The 27,526-nt window shown below is 41.0% G+C and overlaps 1 protein-coding gene across 1 annotated transcript; it reads left to right on the plus strand.

The window, feature by feature from the left end:
* Positions 1 to 1,448: 1,448 nt before the first annotated feature.
* LOC118488300 lies at positions 1,449 to 25,800 on the plus strand. Its single transcript, XM_035985649.1, has 5 exons — positions 1,449 to 1,590; positions 1,728 to 2,115; positions 20,597 to 20,784; positions 21,335 to 21,385; positions 25,726 to 25,800. Exons 1-5 carry the CDS (start codon positions 1,570 to 1,572, stop codon positions 25,798 to 25,800), a joined length of 723 nt encoding a protein of 240 aa, XP_035841542.1. The 5' UTR covers positions 1,449 to 1,569.
* Positions 25,801 to 27,526: the final 1,726 nt, after the last annotated feature.

Genomic DNA, 27,526 nt, shown 5'->3' on the forward strand with positions numbered 1-27,526 from the left:
GAACGACTTGGACCGAGTCTTCAGTAGAAAAGGTCTTCATGAACGTTGCTAGCTTCTAACCCACGTACCTGCATTTAATCCGTTAGTGATCCTAAGGATACCATTCAGGATGTTACCAATATCCTGAGTAAGCATCCCGGATGTAAACAGATACAATAAACAAGATATATATCAAGATATTTTCCAGGATATGGGCTCAGAATTTCACCCATAACAATTGTCCCCAAAAAATGTTACCGTTAAGTATCCTGGTCACTAACGGTTATATTTTTTCCCGAAGAACGAGGCAATTAAGTGATAAGACCCATGATGTGACTACTTGTAACCAATCAGCCTATATTTACTCATTGCTCCCTATATCTTCTCATGTATATCTCCATTTATCTTTTATCAAAGAGAAAAAGGTAAAGACTTCTCTCTCAACTTCTTTTCTCATTCTCTCTAATATTCCGGCCACAATATGACAAGGCAGACCAGGTCTAGTTCCGGCGACTCCGCTCCCACGTTCATCCACCAAAATATTCTCCAGGATCCGGAGAAAGAAATTTGCACCTTCGATGGTGCACACTTATCGGCCCTCAAAACCTCCGGCATTTTCCCAAAAGGGACAGTGTTCCGGCCGTTTGATCGGGAAATCCGATCAGACATGGTTTCCGATGAGTGGTTGTGTTTCAATGCTTTCCCCTTTACTCTAGGGCTACAATTTCCTTTTTCTGAATTTATCACCGAGTTCTTTGATGTCACAAAAATTTGTTTTAGTCAAACAATGCCAATGCTTTGGCGAGTCTTGTCCGTTCTTGATCAAATCAAGAACAACCATATCCCTGATCTTTCTGTTCATGATCTCCCATTAGCATACCGACTTAGGTGCCACGGTTCTTGTCGATTCTTGTTTTATTCTACTTCCAGTGACCCACTAATCCTCTGAGCCACCAGGAATGAAGAGGAATGGAAATCCAAATTCTTTTTCGTAAAAAGAGATTCAATCCCTGGTGGAGCGGATTATCCGGTGCATTGGTTGAAGAAGGGTAGGATTTAGGGTTTAAAGATGATCCTGCTTGTTATCCTGCTTTATATCCTGAACTGACTTTGTCGTTTTCTTGTACATCAGATTTTAGGAAGCTAGCACCTCCCCTTGCAGATTCTCAAAAAAGAATAGACGCTATCAGGCTCCTTCCGGAAGCAGAGAGAAGTTTCAACCCATCTCCAGCAACTCCAAGCCCTCTTTCAAGCGCAACCATGTCTGGTAAGGATCCTACAAGATATCCTGTAGACACATGTTTTTTATTTGATATCTTTAGGAAAGGTTTAGAATTTTACTCCCTGTGTGCAGATTCCAGCAAAGTTCCAGTCTATCTAGACCTTGACGAACTCGACAGCTATCCAACTCCAACCTTAGTCAAGAAGGAGGCTCCTACTGCCACCAGCTCCAAGCCACTTCCAGCTCCCAAGGCCAACCCAAGGACTCGTGCTTCCACAGCGAAAAAGAGGAAGGGCCTTGAGGTCAGTGCTCCAAGCTCAGGAGGGTTCTCCTATGACGATCTCAGCTTTACCGATTCCTTAGAGCCGATGACATCCTTCCTTAACAAGGTAACATCCTGACGCATACCCTGCATATATATCCTGCACACATATCCTGCCTGGATATCCTAACAGGATATCCTGATAGGATATCTTGGTCATTATAGATATATAGATTCTAACTCGTACCTGTTATCGATGCACAGGGCCTCCAGCATTTGCTCCACTTGTACAACGATGCATGTGGTACTGTCGCCCTCCATGAAGCCAGGATTAAGCAGCTCGAAACCACTGTTGCCGACCAAGGTGCCATTGCCGAGGCAAAGAGCCGGCACTATGAGGATAAGCTGAAAAAGGTCACCCAGGATGCTGAGCTCAAATTGGCCACCATGCAAATGGATCACGATCAGGCCATGATCAATTTCCGGGAAGGAATCAAGACTTCCGCTATTGTCTCCCTGTTACAAGCACGCATCAAGATGGCCTATGAGGCCAAGGAGACAGGTCTTGTTTGTCCATCCTGGCCAATTGAATCCTGGGTAGCCAAGCTGAAGGAGCTCGGAGGCAAGGCTGTGCCACTCCCATCTGAAGCCGGTGAGTCTTCCAAGTCAGCAGAGGTGGCGGATCAGGCTGGAGACAAGAAGGATGCTGGAGCGGATGCTGGTGAGGATGCTGGACAGGATGCTGGAGAGGATGCTGGTGCTGAAAAGCCGGGGAAAGCAGGAGAGGATGCCGCTGTGTGAGGGCAGCTGAGTGGGCGATGATGGATATTGATGCCTAGGCCGGAGCCCACTTTTTTTTTTAGGTTTGATGGTTGATGTCTTGAACAATTTACTTTTCTTGTCTGTTGAACAATTTTAATTTCCTGCACGTAGACAATATGATGGCCAAAGGTGGAGGGATCCTGAGTTTCAGGACGAAGCCCTTGGTCATCAGTTAGTATGGTTTGTTTTGAACGCTTTTAACAAGTGAAGGTGGAGGTATCTTGGGTTCCAAGACGAAGCCTTCATTTGTTAAGTAAATATGTTAGGAAACTAATTATGCTTTTGGTGGATGGGTCTCGGTTTGAGACGAAGCCAATTGCATAATCTTTTGCTATGTTAATAATATAACCCTTTTTTGGCTTTATCATTGTCGTCGTCAATATATAAATTTCACTTGTGAAAATTGTTTTGTTTGAACATTTTTCGGAACACATTATAAATGTATCCTGGTAAATATCCTGAAAAATATTCTGATTAAAATACAACCTATTAGTTGTCTAAATAAAAAGGAAAGATCATACCAGAGATTCTTAGTGAATCAATTTCAATTCCTCATTATAGGCTTGTCCCCAGTGCACACTTATAAACTCGAATCCATCCTCAGAATAGTATGACGTATGTCCCCTGTACTCAACATAGAAACACAAATGTATTCATATTTTTGACTCGAATGAATTCCACATACCTCAGGGCAAAACTCTTGATATCCTGAAATGAACCCTTAGTATACTGGGGATAAACCCTGAGTTTCATGTGCTACAGGCGGGAGTGTATAAACTCCAAGACTTAGAAAGGTGAAAACCTTTAAACCTTAGAGAGTATGAAAATACCCTTTCGTGAGAGAGGGTGATCAATCCTCATATACCTTTAGAATTCAGGATATAGCCAACAGTAACGAAATTGTCAGCCACTTTTACATGGACTGGTCCCGCCACCTTGAACTATCCCTGAATAACTTGCGCTCCAGGCGGGGTGTTTAAACCCAATTCGGGAGAAAGGTGAATACCTTTAAACCTGTGAAGGGATCAGTATCCCTTAAACGTGAGAGAGGGGGCCAATCCTCTAATCTTCTGAGTTATCCTGAGTACACATCCTGGAGCTATATCCTGGAGCATATGCTGCAAAACAATTGTAAACTAAGGTGGGTGTTAGCTTGGCTAACACCCCTCCGATGCCTAAGTCAGTATTGGGTTCAAGATAATAAACATATATATTTAAAAGAGATAGGATACATACCATTCTGAGATAGAAATTAAATTCTATTCTTACTTGAAATAGAGCTTTAAGTGTACAGCATTCCAAGACCTTGGTAGCATATCCCCTTCCATATTCTTGAGTCTATATGCTCCTTTCCCTGCTTCTGATTCAACTTCATATGGTCCTTCCCATTTTGGAGCTAACTTGCCATCGGCAGGATTAGTAGTATTCTGAAAAGCCTTCCTTAGCACCCAATCACCCACTTGAAATCTCCTAGTCCTTATATTCTTGTTATATGCTCTGGATATTCTTTGTTGATATGCTGCCATCCTTAGCCTTGCTGCGTCTCTTCTTTCGTCTATGGTATCCAAATCTTGACATAAGGCTTCAGGATTCTGTTCAGGATTCTGTAGGATAGATCTTGCAGTAGGTATCACCATTTCCGTTGGAATTACTGCTTCTGCTCCGAATACTAAGGAGAATGGGGTTTGGCCGATTGCATTTTTTACCGTTGTCCTGTCAGCCCATAACACAAAGGGTAATTCCTCTGCCCATCTTCCTTTTTTGGCTCCAAGTATCTTCTTTAAGTAGTTCACTATTATCTTGTTTGAAGACTCAGCTTGCCCATTCGCTTGAGGATGCACCGGAGTAGACGTTATCACTTGATTCCCCAACTCTTGCAAAAGTCAGTAGTCCTTTTGCTTATAAACTGGGGCCCATTATCACAAATTATTTCAGCTGGTACTCCAAACCTGGTCAGGATATTCCTCTTTATGAAGGATACTACTTCTTGGTCTCTAACTTGCACAAATGCTTCAACTTCAACCCACTTAGAGAAATAATCCGTCATTGCCAGCATAAAGACTTTTCCTCCCGGAGCTTTTGGTAACTTTCCTACTATATCCATCCCCCATTTCATGAACGGCCAAGGGGATGCTACAGGATATAGTGGTTCAGCTGGTTGATGCAATATGTTACTATGCCTCTGACATGCATCACATCTTCGAGCATATTCTGCAGCATCTTTTCTCATTGTTGGCCAATAATAACCTGTCCTCAGCACTTTCGAAAATAATGACCTGCCCCCGGTATGGTTACCACAATCCCCTTCATGTATATCCTGAAGTACTTCTTTGGCTTCAGGATCCTCCAAGCATCTCAAGTATGGCCCTGCAAGAGATTTTTTATATAGAATATTATTTATGATAGTGAATCGTGATACCTTCATCCTAAATGCCTTAGGATTTTCGTCTTCGGGAATATGTCCTTTCTTGAGATATCTCATAATTGGGGTTGTCCAGGATTTAGGATCCTTTCCAGGATACACCACTTCAGGATCTTGGATACTTGCTACTTCCTTATGCTGAGGATCCGTTGCAGGATACAGGATATGTAATATTGGTATTGGGATTCCCTACGGTATCCTGATTGATGATCCCAAGTTTGCCAATGCGTCTGCTTCGGCGTTATCCTCTCTTGGTACCTGTTCAAGTTTAAAAACATCGAAATATCCTGCTAATTTTTTAAGAATACCGAGGTATTCCATTAGTTTCTCACCCTTGACTGCATAGGATCCATTAAAATGGTTAGTAATTAACAAAGAGTCAACATATACTTGCAAATTTTTGATACTCATATTCTTAGCCAATTCTAATCCTGCGATTAAGGCTTCGTATTCTGCCTCATTGTTAGTAGCAGGGAATTCGCATCTAACAGCCTGGGGTATTATGACCCCCTGTGGCGATTTTAGTAGTATTCCCAATCCTACTCCTCTTACATTAGATGCACCATCGGTATATAATGTCCAGGATCCTGAGGATTCTCCTAACTGTTGAACTTCTAGGTCTACCTCATCCTGAATGTCACTACTAAAATCAGCCACAAAGTCAGCTAGAGCCTGAGACTTTATGGCATTTCTAGGTTCATATACTAAATCATAAGCACTCAACTTTACTGACCACTTGGCCATCCTGCCCGACATTTCCGGTTTCCTAAGCACATTCTTAACAGGATAATTAGTTTTAACATGAATCCTATGTGTTTCAAAATAATGTCTAAGCTTTGTTGATGCCATTACTAGAGCCAGTATTAATTTTTCTAAGTGAGAGTACCTAGTTTCAGCATCTAATAAACTTTTGCTAACATAATAAACAGGATACTGCTGACCTTCGTGATCCTTTACGAGTACTGCACTTACTGCATTCCCTGATACTGCCAGATACAAGGATAATGGTTCACCATCCTCAGGCTTCATCAATAGAGGTGCGGTTGAGAGATACTGCTTCAAATCCTGCAGGGCTGCTTCATGCTTCTCACCCCATTCAAATTTCTTGTTCTTCTTCAGGTTATCATAAAAGTCTTTGCATTTTTCTGAGGATCTTGAGATAAATCTATTTAATGCTGCCACTCGCCCTGTTAATCGTTGAACATCCTTCATATTTGAGGGCGGTTTAATATCCAAGATGGCTTTAATTTGCTCTGGGCTTGCTTCTATTCCTCTTTTGGTTACCATATATCCTAGAAATTTTCCTGCCCCTACTCCAAAATGGCACTTAGCAGGGTTCAGCTTCATGTTATACTTGTCCAGGATATCAAATGCTCCCTTAATATCCTGGAGGTGATCCTGAGCTTTCTTTGATTTTACCACCATATCGTCAATGTACACCTCCATGGTGTCCCCCAATTTGTCTTTGAACATCATGTTTACCAATCTTTGGTATGTTGCACCTGCATTTTTCAAACCAAAAGGCATAGCTGTATAACAATAAATACATGTTGGTGTCATAAAGGCAGTATCCTCCTGGTCAGAAGGCTCCATTTGGATCTATTGAAATCCTGAGGATGCGTCCATGAAGGTCAGCATTTCATGCCCGGCAGTGGCATCTACCATTGCATCAATGTGGGGGAGGGGAAATGGGTCTTTAGGACAAGCTTTGTTCAAGTCTGTGTAGTCTACACAAACTCTCCATTTCCCATTTTTCTTCTGTACCACAACCACGTTTGCTAGCCACCTCGGGAACTTAACTTCTCTGATCATCCTGGACTTCAATAATCTCTCAACTTCCTCTTGGATAATTGCATTCCGCTCAGGGGCGAATTTTCTTCTCTTTTGTTGTATAGGCTTGAATGACCTGTCAATTCCAAGCTTGTGAGTAATAATGTCTTTAGATATACCTGTCATATCCTCATGCTTCCATGCAAACGTTGACATCCTGCATTTCAAAAAGTTAATTAATTGTTCTTCAATATCCTGAGGGATATTGGTTCCCACGAGCACCGAAATATCGGGATTATCCTGGTCCAGATTAATTTTCTTCACATCCTGCTCCGGATCCTCCACGATATCCTGGGCCCGCGTCTTTAATTGCTATGCTGCACTAGGTTTGGTTGAGGATTTCATCGAGGATGAGTAGCATTCTTTCGCCTCCTGCTGATCACTGTCGATCTTGACAACCCCCCAAGGGGTAGGGATCTTGATGCATTGGTGATACGTTGATGGAACGGCCTTCATATCGTGGATCCAAGGTCTTCCTAGGATGATGTTATAGCATGATATAGAATCCATCACACGAAAACGTTGCATCTTGTTGACTCCTTCAACATATACTGGCAGCCTTATCTCTCCCACTGTGTTCCTAGCTTCTCCACTGAAACCAACGAGCACAGTAGACTTCGAAGTGATATCCATTGGAGACACATTCATCCTCTTCAGAGTCTCCAGTTGTATTATGTTGACGGAGCTACCATTATCAACCAATATCCTGCGTACAAAATGGTTAGCCACATATAATGTTATTACCAGAGCATCATGGTGAGGATCCTGGACAGTATCCCTATCATCTGCATCAAAAGTGATCACTTTGTCAGTTGTGAGCGTAGTTATCCTGATAGGTTTGTCTCCCCTCTCGGCCTTAGCTTCCTTTGCATGTCTCTTGGCCGCCGAATACGAAGTTCCGCAAATGTCGGATCCTCCTGAAATGAAGTTGATTATCTTGGCATCGGCGGGAGGTGATGCCGCTCGCTCAGGATCCTTCTCAGTATCCTGACCCTTATTCTTCTTCTTCCCTAAGAGATCTTTCAAATATCCCTTGCTTAGAAGGTAGCTGATTTCTTTCCTCAGAGCGATGCAATCCTCAGTCATATGTCCAAAATCTTCATGGAAAGAGCACCATTTTGACTTGTCTTTCCAATCTGCTTTTTGTTGATTCTTCCGAGGCCACCTGGCTTTATCTCCCAAACCCTGCATAGCATACATTAGTTCAGGTATATTAACAGAAAAACAATATTCAGATAATTCAGGATATTCTTCAGGATCCTCGTCTTCAACAGCATTCACTCTCTTGTTATCATTTCTGCCATATGGCTTAGAGCGATATGGTCTATATGAGGATTCTGATTTCCTGTTAGTCGATTCATATGTCGAGGATGCATTCATCTTTTCTTGCATTTTTCTGTCATCCTCTAACCGAATATATCTTAGAGCCCTGTTCCGGGCTTCATCCAGGTTCCTGCATGGGTTCATTACAAGGTCTTGATAGAATTGAGAATCCTTTTGCAGCCCCATCTTGAAAGCTTGCACAGCTGTTGCAACATCAAGATGAGGAATGTCTAGTGATTCCCGGCTGAATTTGTTCACATAATCCCTAAGGGATTCCTGAGGCCCTTGTGTTATCCTGTAGAGATCACTTGTTAATTTTTCAAAGCTTCTACTACAAGAAAATTGACTGTTAAATAAATTTACTAAGTGAGAAAAAGATGTAATCGAATGTGGAGGAACATTCAAGAGCCATTTTAAAGCCGATCCTGTCAAGGTTGAACCAAAACCCTTGCACAGGCACGCTTCCTTGAGCTCCGGAGGGATAGGGTTGATCTCCATCCTTTCCCTATACTGGGCAATATGCTCTTCAGGATCGTCGTAAAGCTTCATGTTTGGAGTCTGGAATCTTTTTGGGATTTCAGCATCACATATAGGATGCACGAATCGAGATATCCTGTGGCTATCCTGGGATACTTCAGGAATTGGCTGCACCACCCCAGGTACACTGGATATCATATCCTTTAATTTCTGAAGCTCCCTGGATAATTCTGACGTTACAGTCGTATCCTGCAGAGATCCAACACTGTTAGTGGCAATAGCATTATTATTATTTGATACGTTACCCGTTAGAGGATTTTCCCCATATCCTGAAGCATATCCTGAGCTCCTCACAGTTGATATCCTGACCGAGGAGGGTATTTCAGGAGTATGATTCTGAGGAAGGCTGGGCACGATATTCCCCCTGTTATCCTCAGTATACACAGCTGAACTAAAGTTCAACGCTCTGGGATGTAATGGAGTGATATTATCCTCAGCAGATCTGCTCGAGCCAGACTTCAGGAGTTGTATTTCCCTTAAAAGCATCTGGTTTGTTTCCTGTTGCTGCCTCATTTGTTCCTGCACACTTTCAAATAAGGTTAGAATTTCATCGTTAGAAGCTAAGACAGGAGCAGATCCCTGGACATTCCGAGCAGGGATAACATCTTGAGATCGTGTAGAGGCTGGCATCCTTGGAGGAGGTGGTGGAAGCACCGAACCAACTGTTGCAGAAGTTGTAGTAGACACAGTTGAAGAGCTCATGTTTGATCTTGAGGCCATTGTAAACAATGTGGCAAAAAGTTTTGAAAACAGAAAACCGATTAACGATTTCACAAAGATTTTTAGTAAAGAGAGCACCACTTGCCCCACGGTGGGCGCCAAATTATTTTGGTCAAAAATTACCGAAGCAATTAAGTGATCAAATTAGTTAAGTGAGGTAGTGTGCTAAAAAGTGTGTTGAAAATATGCTTGTTAGGTTCTTTGGAAAAACAATGTTCAGGATACGGCTCAGGATATTGAGCTGTATCTACGATCAAACAATGAGCAAAAAAGTAAAGTAAATGACACGAGATGTACGAGGAAAGCCCTTGATCAATCTAGATCGCCGGCATAAAACCTCGGGAGCTGACAATCGCAGCTGCCTAGTTCTTCTTATTGCTTTAAACTTCAGGATACAGTGCAGGATATAGATCAGATCGCTAAGTGTTACAATGAATTTTGTGAAAGTTGCGAGAGAGCAAGTGTTGAGAGTGTAGAGAGTGTGATTGTGATGTCCTAGTTGATCTGATATACCCACTATTTATAGTAACGAATTACAAACTAAAATTCCTATAAACATGGGATGCTCCGAATATTCCAATGTGAACGTTGTAGACCGAGTAATGCGGCTTCAACGGCTTCTTGTGAACGACTTGGACCGAGTCTTCAGTAGAAAAGGTCTTCATGAACGTTGCTAGCTTCTAAACCACGTACCTGCATTTAATCCGTTAGTGATCCTGAGGATACCATTCAGGATGTTACCAATATCCTGAGTCAGCATCCCGGATGTAAACAGATACAATAAACAAGATATATATCAAGATATTTTCCAGGATATGGGCTCAGAATTTCACCCATAACACTACTTACCTGGATCATCGGTCAAGGGGGAATTTGTTAACACAGAGAAGATAACATCAACAAATACTTGACTGAAGATCGGTTGCAGTTGCATTTTCAGCATTCGACAGCAACGAACAAGGGGGAATTTGTTGGTGCAGTTTTTGTGTCCGATGCTGGTCGAATAGATTAGATTACATGTTATGCTGATTCTGTAATAGTTAGTGAAACGGTCAAACGAACGTTTATAGACCCGCTCGTTTGAAGTGGTCAAACGAAAGGGTTATTCGTTTGACCGTATGTGTTTGCAAGTGAATGTGGTGTGGCTATAAATACCACCCCTTAGTCATTTGCAACATTTGAAGGTTTTAGACTTGGGGGAGAGATCACCACTTGGTCTCTCCCCGGATGTATGCTCATTTGGTATAGTTTGGCTAGCTTGTAATTGGGCATGTTTGTAATGTTATGCTACCAAATTTATACAAGAAAGTTGTTTTATCCGTCTCTAATCGTTCCGTCTTTGAACATAAATGTTTTGGTCAAAAATCACACAAGGATAATGTAACCAAACTATATGTAAACGGGGTATGATGCTTGGTTAGCTATGAAAGTAAAGGATCACTTCTGTGATGAATATGCAAAGACACAATGATTTATACGAGGAAAAAGCCCTTGATCAATGTATGATCTCCGGCATAAAAAACCTCGGGTGATGGCAACTACCGATCACCAATTTCAATATAACAAAAATGTAGTTACAACTTCGGATGATAATGAGCTGAGTACAAGGATCACTGAGTGTCTAAGTGTTGAGAGTTGTGTCGTATGTTGTGTGTGTTCTTCCGAATGAGGAAGATGGGTATTTATACATGTGTAGGTAACTTATTTTAGGTAGATAGACCACTAATCAGCTCATTACCCCTTTAGAAATAAAGATAATCTAGCCTAAATTGCTGCCCTTAGATCAAGCCATGTTTCCATATCCGGCACAACGTTCATCTTCAATTCAGCTCTTGCCATATTTGTAAAAGCGCGTCCCTGGATCATGATATGTAGGGCATATCCTGCTAGATATTCCTGCAAAATAATATTGTAGTAATCGAAAATGACCGTTAGTATAAGGATCACCATATCGTCCCATGATCCTGATCCTGAAGTCTGGCTGAGGATCACTATCTGCCAAAGAAACAAGGATCACTTGTCAGGATCACGTATAAGGATCTTTTGTAGTAAAATCCAGCCCCAACAATTGCCCCCAAAATATAAGGAGTTAATTGTAAATAGATGAGTTATATTTTGTTTCGAGCTTATCTCTAACGGACGATTCCGGGTTACTAGCCGTTACATATGGACTAGCCGTTGTGATATTTACGTCACTGATGTGACGATCCCTGCAAATCATCATTATAAATAGGAGATAGGGTTAGGATCATTTTGTATTTAAATTCGAAGTATCTCCCTTTATAACCATCATTGAAGACTCTTGATCAGGTATCATCTTCCTCTTTCTCTTCTTTGCTCTGTTCTTTCGTGCTTTTACTCTGTTTTTCGTTCAAAATATGCTGCTCCGGAATTCACCACACAAAGGCTCTAAGAAGGATAGTCCCTTGAAAAGCCAGGGGATTATCAAAGATTCTCCTATGGAGAGATGCTGTTTTACCGATATCCAAATAGACAAGATTCGCCATTGTTTCCCAGCGAATGTTGTTTTCAAACCCTTTGATCCTACTGCTCTGAGTGATTTTGTTTCGGACACTTGGGTGACCTTTCCTGCTACTCCTTTCCTCATCGGGTATTCATATCCTTTTCCGACATTTACCCAATCTTTCTTTTCTCTTACCGGCATCTCATTTATCCAAGCTATGCCGATGATCTGGAGGGTTCTATATACCTTTGAAAGGATCATCGAGCAAGAAGGGATTGATTTGGGGATGTCAGAGTTAGCTGAGCTCTATGATCTCACCACCTTTGGTTCTCACCGGTACTTGTTGAAACGGAAATCTGGGGAGGATCACCCTATCTTCAAAGTTACCAAGAATGATAAAAACTGGAAACGTCGGTTTTTCTTTGTTAAGAGGGATTCCATCCCGGATGGGAAGGATCTGCCCGAGGAATGGGTCACTCATGGTAGGGTAGAGGATCCTTGAAGGATCACTATCAGTCCTGTCTCGTATGATGAGGATCACTGATATCTTTTCTTTTTTGTCTTTTTATGCAGCTATCTCCGTTGCCCATTTAAACTTGACCCCTGCTGCCAAAGAGAGAGTGTTAGCTTTCAAGAAGCTTGATCCTGAAGTTCGAAGTTTCCAGGTTATTATCCAAGATTCTCAAGAGATATCCTCTGCGTCTGTCACAATGTCAAGTAAGTATCCTATAAAAAATAAGTTTTATGTGAAAGTATTTAATTTAACAAGGAAACTTATCTTGTTTTTGAATGGTGTAGGTGCCGGAAAGTCTGCCAGGTCCGTTAAGTCTGCCTCCATGTTTGGGATAAGTGACCTTGCCAATGTCACGTCTTCTAAGAAGAAGAAGGCTCCTGCTGCCAGCCCTTCAGTCTCAGCCCCTAAAGCACCTGCTCGAGGCAAAGGGAAAAAGAGGAAGGCTTCAGATGACCTTCAAGGATTTCCTCTTCTCCGTCAGCAATTCCTTGATTATTTTGATGAGGTTAGGATCACTGCCCCTGTTAATTGTCTTCGACAAGTCCGAGGATCACATGTGTCTGATGTTGCTTTCCTGTTGTTTTCTTTAGAAATTCTCCGAAATGGAGACTTACGTCAATCAGGTTGAGGATCAGGATCGTCAAATTGCTGACCTTCAACTGACGTGCGGGCTGAAGGATCTTAAGATTGCCGATCTTGAGAAGGAGATCCGGGCAGTCAAAGATGAGGCTGTTAAAGCGTTGATCAAGTTTGATTATGAGAAGCATGACATTACCCAAGACGCTAAGGTCTCTGCTGCGGTAACCATGTACAAGATACAACTGCAGATGGCTACGGAGGCTCAGGATCCTTCCTTTGACAGGAGCACATGGGATGTTGAAGGTTGGAAGGCAAGGCTAGCAGAGTTGGAAGATGACGATGATGCTGAGGATATCCCAATGCTGGAGGGAGGTGATGCTGGCAAGGATCAAGGTGAAGATGCTGGTGGAGATGGAGCAGCGGAGAAGTAAGCTGCATGATTGGGCGATGATGGATATTGTTGACTAGGCCGGAGCCCAATTTTTTAGGTTTTTTGGTAGTGGTTTGTGGTTTGTGAACAATTATGGTCTGTAATCTCTGAACAGTAGTTTCTTTAGGGTTAAGGATCCTGGATCCTTTGAACAATAGGTAGGATTACAAAAGGTGGAGGGATCCTCTGTTTGGGGGATGAAGCCTTTGTGATCCTGCCGCTTCTACTTTCCTGCAAAAATGCTAAGACCGCATAGACAATGGACACCCTTTGCCAACCCATGTGGACGGGCCACGTTTTGCTGGTAGAAATCTGGGTTGGCAATTTTGACAACTTTTTTGAAAGGGTTAATGATCCTTTGGTTTAATAATATAACTTTAATCTTTCTGGCTTGTTTTGTGTTGTTATCCTTTTTGATTTTCAATTGTTTTGACACATGTTTGTTTGAAAAGTTTGAGCAAATTATGTTTAAGAAATTTAGGATATGATCCTGGATCAAATATCCTATAATCGAAAGTTTCCAAGATAGTTTATTTTGAGGATCATAGGTTCAGTTGTCAAGGTCTAAAGGTTATTCAAATGAATAATGAAATTAAAAGTAGTTAAGGATCATACCTGAGGATCCAAGTTTGGATCCTAACCTTTAATTGGAACAACCGTAGGTAAAACTTTAATGGATAATAAGGATTAAGGATCCTTAATCGTTTAACTTAGAAAACCTGAAAAAATGGAATATAACTTGGGACTAAGCCAATATAAAAGATAAGTTAGTAACTGGGGACAAGCCCAAAGGATAACTGAGAATGATCCCGGAGGATCACTGGGGACAAGCCCAAAGGATATCTGGGGATGATCCCGGAGGATCACTGGGGACAAGCCCAAAGGATAACTGGGGATGATCCCGGAGGATCACTGGGGACAAGCCCAAAGGATAACTGGGGACAAGCCCAAAGGATCGTATGTAAACTGGAGTATGGCCCTTTCTGGCAACTATCCAAACTTAGTGACATGAAAATGTCAAAACCTTAGCTAACGTGAAAACGTTAGAAACCTTAGGAACGGATGTATGGTGCGTCCACCATTATACGTAGGATCCCAAGTATAGCCAGTACGATGAGGTCGCCAGCCCCGAAAGTGGGTACTGATCCCAAAGACGTGAACTATATCAGGATCATCGTGCGCTGCTGGCGGAAACTGGGGATAATCCCAAGGATAACTGGGGTTGGACCCGAGGATCTGTGATGCTTTTGAAGATCTTTGATGATATGCTGAAGATACCTGAACTATCATAACTCAAATGGTTTGTGAGTAGAGGATGAAGGATACATGATCCTTATCCTTAGGCAAAAAGTAAGAAAATGCAATAGTTTTAGGATAAGCATATTACCTGAGTAAGGATCACCGATATCTCCAGGATCCTTCAAGGATATTTCAATGTAAGGATCACATGCAGGAAGGATCATGTTCACATGAAATATTTCTTTAAGTGAACAGCATTCCAGGCTCTTGGTAACAAGTTTCCTTCCATGGTTAGCAACCTGTATGCCCCCTTTCCTGCTTCAGCTTCAATCAAGTAGGGACCTTCCCATTTTGGTGCTAGCTTCCCGTCAGCAGGATTGATGGTGTTTTGAAATGCTTTTCTCAACACCATATCTCCGACTTGGAACTTCCTTATCCTGACATTCTTGTTGTAGGCACCAGCCATCCTTTGTTGGTAACTTGCCATCCTTATCCTAGCTAGATCCCTGTTTTCCTCAATAGTATCCAAATCCTGAGCTAGGATTGTAGCATTTTCTTCAGGATCACGAACACTTGTTCTGGCAGTTGGGATCACCATCTCTGTTGGGATCACTGCTTCTGCCCTAAATACCAAAGAGAAGGGTGTCTGACCGGTGGCATTCTTGGGAGTTGTCCTATCAGCCCATAGCACATAAGGTAACTCTTCTGCCCATTTCCCTTTCTTGGATCCTAGCTTCTTCTTTAGATTGTTGATGATGATCTTGTTGGATGATTCCGCTTGACCATTGGCTTGCGGGTGAACTGGTGTTGATGTGATCATCTTGATTCCCCAACTGTCACAAAAGTTAGTGGTTCTCCTTCCAATGAATTGAGAACCATTATCACATACAATTTCAGAGGGAATGCCAAATCTGGTTATAATGTTTCTTTTGATAAAGGATATAACTTCCTTCTCTCTGACTTGAGCAAAGGCTTCAGCTTCTATCCACTTGGAAAAATAGTCAGTCATGGCAAGCATAAATACTTTTCCACCAGGTGCTTTAGGGAGCTTGCCAACTATATCCATCCCCCATCTCATGAATGGCCAAGAGGAAGGTATGGGGTGTAGTAATTCAGCTGGTTGGTGAAGGATATTGCTATGTCTTTGGCAAGGATCACACCTCTTAGCATACTCTATAGCATCCCTTTTCATGGTTGGCCAGTAGTATCCTGTTCTAAGGATCCTTGAGAATAATGCCCTGCCCCCAGTGTGGTTTCCACAATCTCCTTCATGGAAGTCTCTCAATACTTCTTCAATTTCAGGATCCTCAATACATCTTAAATATGGTCCTGCAAGGGATCGTTTATATAGCATATTATTTAAGATTGTAAATTGAGATACCTTGATCCTGAAAGCTCTAGGATTTTCTCCCATTGGGATCTCTCCGTTTTGCAAGTATTTCATGATTGGTGGGATCCATGATCCTGAATAAGATCGAGCTTCTTCACTAGGGATTACTGCAGTATCCTCTTCTATTTCCATGGCTACTTGATTTTCAATAGCAGGAGCCAGGATATGGATGATAGGGATACTTATATCTTCTGGAATTTTCAATGATGATCCTAGGTTGGCCAATGCATCAGCTTCCGTGTTATCCTCCCTTGGTACCTGTGTCAAGCTGAAAGAAACAAAAGAGAGTGCCAATCCTTTGACTATCTCCAAATATTTGATTAGTTTTTCACCTTTAACAGCATAGGATCCATTAAAGTGATTGGTGATCAATAATGAATCTACATATACTTTAAGATACTTTACCCCCATATCCTTAGCAATTTGTAAGCCAGCAATTAAGGCTTCATACTCAGCCTCATTGTTAGTTGCCTGGAACTCACAAGCTATGGAGTGGGGTATTATGTCCCCCTGTGGCGATTTTAGTAGGATCCCTAGCCCTGTGCCTTTGATATTTGAGGATCCGTCGGTGTGTAGTATCCAAGGATCCTTGGTCTTATCCAGCTGCTGGACCTCCAATTCTGCTTCCTTTTGTAGATCACTACTGAAATCAGCCACAAAGTCAGCTAGTGCTTGAGATTTAATGGCTGTTCTTGGTTCGTATCTTATATCATGGGCACTAAGCTTCACTGCCCACTTAGCCATTCTCCCTGACATATCTGGTTTCCTGAGGACATTCTTAATTGGAAAATTAGTTTTAACAATAATAGTATGAGTTTCAAAATAATGCCTTAACTTCGTGGATGCCATGATTAATGCAAGGATGAGTTTTTCGAGGTGTGAGTACCTGGATTCGGCATCAAGTAGACTTTTACTTACATAGTAGATAGGATATTGTGTACCTTCGTGATCCTTAACGAGGACAGCACTTACAGCGGTTGAGGATACCGCCAGATATAAGGATAACACATCTCCTTTTTCCGGTTTTGCTAATGCTGGTGCTGAGGACATATACTCTTTTAGGGCTTGTAAAGCATTTTCATGCTTCTCAGTCCATTCGAACTTCTTATTCTTCCTTAGGATATCGTAGAATTCTTTGCACTTTTCTGAGGATTTCGATATGAACCTGTTCAAAGCTGCTATCCTGCCTGTTAGTCTTTGAACATCCTTGGCATTGGCAGGAGACTTGATATTTATTAATGCTTTGATTTGTTCCGGGCTTGCTTCAATGCCCCTCTGGGTTACCATGTATCCTAAGAACTTTCCTGCCTTAACACCAAAATGGCATTTTGAAGGATTAAGTTTCATGTTGTAACTATCAAGGATATCGAATGCTTCTTCCAAGTCCCTTAGGTGATCCTCAGCTTTCTTTGACTTGACCACCATATCATCTATGTACACCTCCATAGTTTTTCCAATTTGATCTTTGAACATCATATTTACCAGCCTTTGATATGTTGCACCTGCATTTCTTAGTCCAAAAGGCATGGCAATATAACAATATAAACCGGTTGGGGTCATAAAGGCTGTATCCTCTTGGTCAGATGGTTCCATCTGGATTTGTTGGAATCCGGATGATGCATCCATAAAAGTTAACAGTTCATACCCCGCTGTTGCATCCACCATGGAGTCAATGTGGGGTAATGGGAAAGGATCCTTGGGACATGCCTTATTCAAATCAGTGAAATCGACACATACCCTCCACTTTCCGTTTTTCTTTTGGACAACAACCACATTGGCTAACCATTTAGGATACTTTACCTCTCTGATCATACCTGCTCGAAGTAGTCTCTCTACTTCTTCTTGGATAATGGCATTCCTTTCTGGTGCAAACTTCCTCCTTTTTTGATGGATTGGCTTGATAGACCTGTCAATGCCAAGTTTGTGAGTAATAATATCCTTGGATATACCTGTCATATCTTCATGTTTCCAAGCAAAGGTAGATTTTCTTCTTTTGAGGAAGGATATCATGTCTTCTTTCATCTTGCCAAGGATCCCTGATCCGATATAGATTTTTGATTCAGGATCACTAGGGTCCAAGAGGATTTCATCTACATCTTGCTCCCTTGCCTCCAAGACATTCCTCGGAGGATACTGTAATTGCTATTGCTCCCTTGGCTTTGAGGTTGGCTTCATGGATGAGGTATAGCAATCCTTAGCCTCTTGCTGATCGCTGTCGATCTTGATTATCCCCCATGGGCTAGGGAGCTTTACACATTGATGGTAGGTAGATGGAACTGCTTTCATGTCATGTATCCAAGGCCTGCCAAGGATAACGTTGCAACAAGATAAACAGTCAATAACACAAAATTTTTGATAATTATGTAATCCTTCCACGTAGATTGGGAGTTTGATGTCCCCCAGAGTTTTCTTCGTTTCTCCACTGAATCCTACAAGCACGGAGGATCTTGGTGTGATGTCTGATTCTGGGATTCCCATCTTCTTCAAGACATCAAGCTGGATTATGTTCACTGAGCTCCCTCCATCGATAAGGATCCTGCGGACAAAATGGTTAGAAATAAAGAGAGTAATAACTAAACTATCATGATGAGGATCCTGGATGTTGATGCGATCATCCTCATCAAAGGTTATTGTTTTCCCTTCTGAAACACTTGATGTTCTAATAGGCCTTTCTCCATTGTCCATTTTTGATTCTTTTGCATGTCTTTTGGCCGCTGAAAAGGATGTACCACAAATGTCTGATCCTCCGGATATGAAGTTGATCACTTGTGCATTTGCCGGAGGTGCTGGGGCTTTTTCGGGGATCCTTTCAGGATCCTGGGTCCTTTGCTTTTTTCTCCCCAGCAATTCTTTTAGATGTCCCTTGCTTAGCAGGTATCCTATTTCCTTTCTTAAGGCTATGCAATCTTCAGTCAGATGGCCGAAATCCTCATGGTATGCACACCATTTGGACTTGTCTTTAGTCCCGGATGGTTTATCATTCTTCCTGTTTGCAAACTTTTTTAGGGATCCTGGCATCTGGGATGATCCTGGAACAAAGGAGGATCCTTGGCTCTGGAATGATCCTGGAATAAAGTAGGATCCTTGAAACTGCTGTGCCCCCGGATAGGCTCCCGGATTCATGAAGGATCCCGTGTACTGAGGATAGGATCCTGCTGGCTGAAAATACGGGCCCGATGTCTGAGTCATTGCTGCTGACTTGAGATGTAATCCTCTCGTCTCCCCTGTGATCTGTACGTCTGGGATCCCTGATGGCTGAGAGGTGGCCATTGGAGTCTCAAAACTCAAGGATTTTGGCATCAGTGGGGAATGATCCTCTGCCGCTTTCTTTTGCCTTTTGAGATCTCCAATTTCCCTGAGGATCCTGTCATTAGTTTCATCCTGCTGCTGCATACGATCCTTCATCTGCAAAATTAAAGCAAACACATCACTAGTACTGGGAGTAGAAGAATTCATAACAGAAGAAGATGGAGGTTTAGAGAAAGAAGGGGTTGGTCTCTTCTCAGCATTTCTCTGGGATCCTGCCGGTGGAGAAGGTAGAGTGGCTTGTGCTGAGGTGACTGCTGACATCGCCGTGGAGGTGTTCTTCAATGATGAAGCCATGTAACTCTTCGAAATGATTTTGAACAAAAGATTTTCTTTATGAATGAAGCACCAATTGCCCCACGGTGGGCGCCAAACTGTTTTGGTCAAAAATCACACAAGGATAATGTAACCAAACTATATGTAAACGGGGTATGATGCTTGGTTAGCTATGAAAGTAAAGGATCACTTCTGTGATGAATATGCAAAGACACAATGATTTATACGAGGAAAAAGCCCTTGATCAATGTATGATCTCCGGCATAAAAAACCTCGGGTGATGGCAACTACCGATCACCAATTTCAATATAACAAAAATGTAGTTACAACTTCGGATGATAATGAGCTGAGTACAAGGATCACTGAGTGTCTAAGTGTTAAGAGTTGTGTCGTATGTTGTGTGTGTTCTTCCGAATGAGGAAGATGGGTATTTATACATGTGTAGGTAACTTATTTTAGGTAGATAGACCACTAATCAGCTCATTACCCCTTTAGAAATAAAGATAATCTAGCCTAAATTGCTGCCCTTAGATCAAGCCATGTTTCCATATCCGGCACAACGTTCATCTTCAATTCAGCTCTTGCCATATTTGTAAAAGCGCGTCCCTGGATCATGATATGTAGGGCATATCCTGCTAGATATTCCTGCAAAATAATATTGTAGTAATCGAAAATGACCGTTAGTATAAGGATCACCATATCGTCCCATGATCCTGATCCTGAAGTCTGGCTGAGGATCACTATCTGCCAAAGAAACAAGGATCACTTGTCAGGATCACGTATAAGGATCTTTTGTAGTAAAATCCAGCCCCAACAATAAACACACACTAATCACGGGTTTCGGTCTGGATCACGAACCTACATTTTGTGTCTAAAACGAGTGTCTCAGACACAATTTATTGTCAAGGTTTGGTTGCCTCCTATTCGGCATACAGATTAGTGTCCTTGCAAAACATTAATGATCTTACAAGTTTCATCTATACCAATTTAAATCTATCAAATATTTTGAAGAATTATTTGACACAAACTTAATACATGAATTCACCAGCTTTTGTTGACATTTTTCAAAACTAGCATGTATTACAGGTAATTAGTGGACGGCTTTGGAAAAACATGTCCGCGTTGTTGTTGAGAAGTCCAGCTTTTAGATGTCATCCTGTTTTTAATTATCATGTTTTGTAAACTTGTGTTAAACTTTAAACAATGTTGTTAAAGTTGTGGTGTATCTTTGAAGAATAGTCAAAAAGTCATAAACTAAAACCCTTTTTCCATCTAATTCAGATCAAGTACAAAAAACAAAACCCTATCGTGTTATCCCTTCTTCTCCGGTGAATAACAGCCGGCTACCTCCGTCCGTTGTACCTCCGACAACCACCCTTGCTCACTGCCGTCGATTGTTGCCCACACCCGTCGCTCACCGCCGGCGACCACCGATCACCACCACCATCGTCGACTGCCGGCGGCAGACCGTTAGACGATTCCGATTCCGGTTAACAAACAAAGCTTGAATAGTTCTTCTAATTCCAAACTAAATCTCGATCCAGGTATGAAGCTTGCATTTTTACCGGTTATTAAGGTTGTTTCTTTATTATTGTGCAAATTTGTATGTTATTTAGTGGTGTTAAAGGGGGGTATTGAAGGTAATTAATGGTAATTTGTGTGTGAATATAGAGAAAGTGCAGTAGACACATCGAGATAGGTTGGATTTAGGTTCAAACTATGATAAAACTGGAGTTGATGTGATTTTTTTTTGAGTAGGGTAGTGAACGTAAATTGTGCGGAAATTGGTTTTGAGTTGAGACATATTGCAAAACTGGGATTTAGGTGCGAGTTGGGTAATTAGCACAGTGGTTTGGTAGAACGTGTGATAAAGTCAAAGTACATGTCTTAGACGATTAAGGCGAGTTATGAGGTTTTGATTTTTGGTTAATTGACACGTGTTGTATGTTTGTCATGAAGGTTGTTTAATGTGGGTAGTTATTGAGGTATAATCATTTAGTTGCGTTATGTCGGATATAGACGCGAGGTGTATTGTGGTTAAAGAAGCAAGTTGAGAATGTGATGCAGATGGTAAGTGTTTGATGAGTGTTTAAGGAATATGAAATGATAGTCAGCATATAGGCATTGGTTTGGGAAATAAAGTGTGGAAAAGGCTCGATGACATCGATGTTTTATTCGGTGCATTTTTATTAGGCGGTAATGTCGATGAGCGGATGATTAGTGTCGAGGTGAGTAAGTTTGAGCGAAAAGTAGGCCGGTTGATGGTCGGGGCTCGAGTTGTAAGTTCATTATAAAAAAAAATCTAGTTTTTCACTCGTTTCTCTTTGTTACTAACCGTTTAACCGGTTTTGGGAGCTTGTGAGATATTTTGCAGGTGTCAATCGCTTTTGTCCATACTCAATCTCCATTGGGACGAAAGTGACTCCAGTTATTTCAAGACAAGCATCCAATGTTGAAGCAACCGCGAATGAAATGCTATACGGTTGCGGTGGAACAAGGCTTAGAAGACTCAACCGCGTCAAATCAGGGGAGTCTGTTCCATTTTTGTTGTTGTATTATTTTTAGTTCGTTAGTTTCTTACTCCATTGAGGACAATGAAGGAATTAAGTGTGGGGAGGGGAGACTAGCGTCTAGTGTGTCGTAATTATTGTTAGTGTCGTTAAAAAAAATCCAGAAAATTTTTTTTGAAAAAATCAAAACTCCAAAAAAAAAATTGAAAAAATAGAAAATGTCCCGTGAAGGTTTTTGCACAAAATGGAAAATGATAGGTATAATTGGATCGTTGGCATTTGATTACTATATATATGAGATAATGAACGGTCAGTCACGCGTCTAACCTAGGATATGTGGGTAGGCCCAGCCAGTTGATGAGTTCCTTAGGATTCATATAATATACCTTAAATTAGGAGTCTTGTGGGTTCTCGCCTTAGGAGTTGTGACAAATCTGAAACTGTGTAAAGTATAAGGGGTACGTCATAAGTAAAAAACTTATAAGTTTTTCCGATTAAATTGGCACACCTGTTTCTTTTTGTGAAAACAAATCCGAAACAGTGTGGCGCCCGAAAAAATTCCATCCATTCATCTGAGCATATGCAAAAAAAAAAAAAAAAGACGTGAAGTTTATGGCATTAACCATGGGGATGGTGACTCGTGTGGCGTATGTCCGCTGAACTGGTCGTATACAAAAGCATGTAAGCTCGAAATATCATCCATCTATCCATCATAAAATATAATCGGAATAATATAAGAGTTTTTTATATAAGACCGTAGATTTTAACTCTTTTAATCTCATAAGCTTGAAACGGGAATAGGTGGAGTAGTAGTCTTTTGAGTGTGGGATCCACAGATGACTATATATTACTTGAACTTAATGGATCGAAAATAAGGGTTTCGAAACTGGCGGTTGGGTTTAGGTGGTTCGTATACTTGCAATCCTGGTTAACGTGTGGTTTGGCTTGTTAATAATATAAATGAAAATATTGAATGCCAGTGTTTGATTGTGATTCCATTGCAAATAATTTTTTCGGGACGAAAAAAGATAAGTGTGGGGATTTGATCGGTGCATTTTAGTCTGACATTATTGAATATTATTTTGGCTATAAATGCATCAATATTAATGTAATATGTATTGTTTTCTATTAGTTTTGTAAGTTTAAATGAGTGGATATATAACAATAAAAAAAAATAAGTTTGTAAACAATGAATGTAAATAAAAAAATGATGATGAGAGAGGGTGTCGTGAGTTTGCAATATGTCATAATTGGTATTTAATATTTTCTTGCAATTGAATTAAGTTGAGAAGGTATCAATATAATTATTAGATTGCTAATTTGTTAATGCAGGAAATCAATATGATGGCATTTAAAAGGATGTTTGTGGTGAAGTGATGACGTAGCAACATTGGGAAATCAAGTTATTTGAGTAGAAAGCACAAGGCTGAATCATTGTAAACTCAATGTAATAATATATGATATCTTGGGCCATCAGTTTGCAACAAAGTTATCATACGGCTGGAACTTTATTTCATGGGCTGTGGGCCTGTTTGGGAATCAAAAAGGGAAAACGAGAGGCCATTCGGGGGCAGCCATCGCACATCGAGCATCAGGGACGAAATTCAGCCGTACTCTTCATCTTTCAAGCTAGTTTATGAAGTCTAACCTAATCGGGATGACAACCGAAGCAGCAAGGACTATCATGTGCGGCTAAGCCTCTGGTGACTTCTGCCCGGATGAACGTTTACATGGTTTGATATAATTTTCTGTTTTTCTGATTCTTGTAAACTGGTACAGCTTGACCACTTGTGTTGGATTATTGGTAAACGTTTCTTGTGTTTGAATTATTTGTCGTTTATTAAGCGTATTGGCAACTTCCTTGCTTTGTTAGCGGGTTAGTAAATCGGTGGGTAGTTGATACAAACAAACGGGTTATTAGGTTGCATAGTGAATCTTAAAAACTATCCCTATTAACTAATCAAATTCATTAATTCCGAGGCCATGTCTATGTGGTGTTTTGAATCAGAAAACGGATTTTTATATTAAAACGGGTATTCGGGATTCCGGGTGGAAGTTACTTTTTCTCATCTTGATTACAACTTCTTTAATTAGTTCTTTTAGTTTTTACAATTAAATTCATCAAACCCCCCGAGTTAGATAATTAGTTTTTAGTTATAACCTCTACACTGACCACAAATTCTCCGTGGATACGATACCCTACTTACGCTATCTACGTAGTTTATTTAGGTTTTTGATTGACCCTTACGACAGTCATCAATAATGAACTAAACAAAACATTATATAGGGTCCACATATAACTTGGCCCACATGGCCTAACCCAAGCCCACTAGAAAACTAAGTCCAATAACTATAATTATGTTTGATAAAGACAAGCGTAAACCTACTCAATTATATGGCCTTAGTTAACCCAGACGTGTAAGCCCCGTAAGGAGGGTGGATTGTAACATCACACATTGATTGTGAAGGGGAACAAAGACTTCCTTATAAGGGCTTGATACCTTCACCATCATGGATTGATTTTGTTAAGTTTAATATGTTCAACCTTTTAAAAAGATCGGGGTCAATTAAATATCTTGTACTTTACGTTCTATATAAAACATAAAAAGATTAGGGAAAATCATCAAAATGAAAATTCACTCAACCAAGTTGGCAAAATAAACATGGGTAACGTCTGGCGTGTGGGAGCTTCACAGAAAACAAGGCAATGCGGTGTATGACTCATGGGTGAAACGTCTAAGCTCAAGACGTTTTCTCTTTTACTGGTGATGGTGTAGTTTTTGTGTCTGATGTTGTTCGAATAGATTAGAATACTATGTATGCTGATTATGTAATAGTTAGTGAAACGGTCAAACGAACGTGTATAGACCCACTCGTTTGAAGCGGTCAAACAAGAGGGTTATTTGTTTGACTGTGTATGTTTGCAAGTGAATGTGGTGCAGCTATAAATACCACTCCTTGGTTCATTTGTAAAGTTAGAAGGTTTTAGACTTTGGGGGAGAGATCACCATTTGGTCTCTCCCCGGATGTATGCTCCTTTGGTATGGTTCGGCTAGCTTGTAATTGGGCCGGTTTGTAATGTTATGCTACCGAATTTATACTAGAGAGTTATTTTATCCGTCTCTAATCTCTCCCGTCTTGAACATAATCACACACTAATCACGGGTCACGGTCCAAATCTTGAACCTATAATTGGTATCAGAGCCATGGTACCCAACTTAGTGAATCTAACCATTTGCTAAGTCACATGTGCTCTAGATCAGTGATTTTTGTGGTTTTTGTTCAATATGTAAAAGTGGGTAAACATGAAGAAAACCCAGATATGGACCCGAATGAATGGCTCTGAGATGAAACGGATCATACCAGAGGGTTGGGTTTTCTGTTTCACACCTAGAATATCAAGTTTTTCATCATCTTTAAACATTTTGAGGTATTATTTAGTCAGATCTGCAGTTGTTCTTCGCTGTGTTCTTGAAGGGGGTGTGGCGGCTGTTAAGACAAGAATAGGGTTTCTTAACATCAAGACCCACGAAGAATCCCATTCACAAAAACCCCCTCTGCGAATAACCCACTGCAAAGAATCCCACTTATGAAAAACCCCCCTCTGTGAAGAACATTCTTGGTGAATTATATTCAGTGAATTGCTTCTGCCGAAAAAAAAACATGTCTCACGAAGAACTCTCTCTGCCGAAGAATCATTTCCCGAAGAACCATGTGTGCCGAAGAACCCCCTGACAAAGAACCCTTTGGTGAAGAACCTTCTTCGTAAGTCCTGGTTCTTCGTGGCTAATGAATGTGGATGCCGACGGCGGTTCACCAATGAGTGGTGGCTGCTATGGTGGTTGTCATTGTTGCCGTAATGGATGTTTCCAATGGAGTTGTAATGGTATATTGTAACAGGTGATTGATGGCTGCTCTGTCGAAATTGTGGCGGTTGTGAACGATGGACTTGACGATGGCGGTAGTAGACGGTGATCTTAGGTGGTGGCTGTGATGTTCTTGTCGACTGAAGATTAGACGAGGAAGGGGAGTTTGGAAGATGATGTTAGCAGCTGTTTTTACCAGAACGTGTCTGATGTTAGCGGCTGGGATATAGTTGCAATAGGGTTGTCATATTGGGCTTATTTGGATCATTTCTTGTTGTGTTTCGAGCCATACACATTTTGAATGGGCCCGACCAATGTTTTTAGTGGGTCTAATATAGATTGGCAGAATTAGCCCCATAGAATTAGCAGGCCGCATATTTATTTTTTTTGGTTTGCATGATAAAATGTTTGCCTCACTTGGATGGGTATTAACTGAATGCATTAATTCTTTTTATGGGCCACGCAAGTTCATTTAATCCACATATTCATGGGGCGCATATAATGAACTTTAACAAGTTGGGTCGCTAATGATTTTCCCACATGGGTCAACATTATTTAGCAAATGTATGTTGTATCGATTGATGATCTGACAGGGAACCTTTGGTGAAGTGGGCCGAGTCTTAGAAGTTCATTTGTGGGCCTCGATATTTGATGCAATTTTGGGCAGGAGAGTTAATGATATATTTTCGCGCCGGGTCACGTTAGGCATGATGAAAACAAATGATTTTTTTAACGTGGGGTAGTCACGGTTACCGGTGCAAATGTCAAAATTGGTGACGTGACTATTATGGGCCAAAAACGGTATATTTATTTCCGCACGTGGAAATTTGTTTTGTTATCGGTGTTCATAAATGCTCGAAATAATTTTGTTTATTGTCATATTCTCGCATTTGATAATGATTGAAGGAACCTAGAGAGCCAAGACCGCTCCAACGAGTTCACAAAGTCAAAGAGTTATGCCTATGATGGAAGTTTTCGGATTAGGTGTTAGCAGAACTTTGGGGGGATACAAGTCAGATCCTACGGGGCTAGGGGACTTTCCTTATCAACTAGAATATGCAACGAAGAAAGTCGCTTTCCTGATTCTTCGAAAAACTGAGAACATTTGAAAGATTCTGCTCAAATTCTGCTTAGTGGAGAGAATTTGTTTAGTGAAGTTGACGACAGTTCCGCTCAGAGGAGGGAATTTGTTAAGGTTTAGAGATTTCACCAAACAAATGGGGTATAAAAATTTTCATATGTTTTGGAATTTCTTTGGTAAATTTCTAAAAGCAATCATAGGTGGTAGAGTTTATGATTTTCTGGTGATACCAAAGGTTTTGCGTGGAATGTTTTGCACAAACACATATTTGAGGAATTTAATTAATTCTCCAGCCAGCGTGAAGGGTTTTGCACGGAAACATACAAGTATCTAAAGTTTACAATAGTTTCAAAACGTTGTTCACTGAAGACCCGGTAAATCTTTATGAGAGCTGATAATTCAAGATTGACAAGTGTGGATTCCAACTTTATGAGTTGAGGGGGAATTTGCAGGATTCGGTTTTGGGTTTGAGGTTTTCTTTGGGATTTTATAGGGATCTGGGTGTAACTAAATTCGTTGAGTTTGCAAACGATGTACCTGGTCAAGCTGACATCGTGAGTACTGATGTTGAAGATCCGTAGTGCATTACATGGTTAACTTTACAAAGGCGAGACAATGAGATCTGGATGTAGTTCAACTAAGCATGCTGGTTGAGCTTGCAAGTGATATACTCGGTCTAGCTGACTTCCTGAGTGTTGATGCTGATGATCAAAGTGCATTACATGGTCGATTCCACAAAGATGGTTTACAGAAG

This window comes from Helianthus annuus, chromosome 16 (genome assembly GCF_002127325.2).
Source record: "Helianthus annuus cultivar XRQ/B chromosome 16, HanXRQr2.0-SUNRISE, whole genome shotgun sequence".
NCBI lineage: Eukaryota > Viridiplantae > Streptophyta > Magnoliopsida > Asterales > Asteraceae > Helianthus > Helianthus annuus.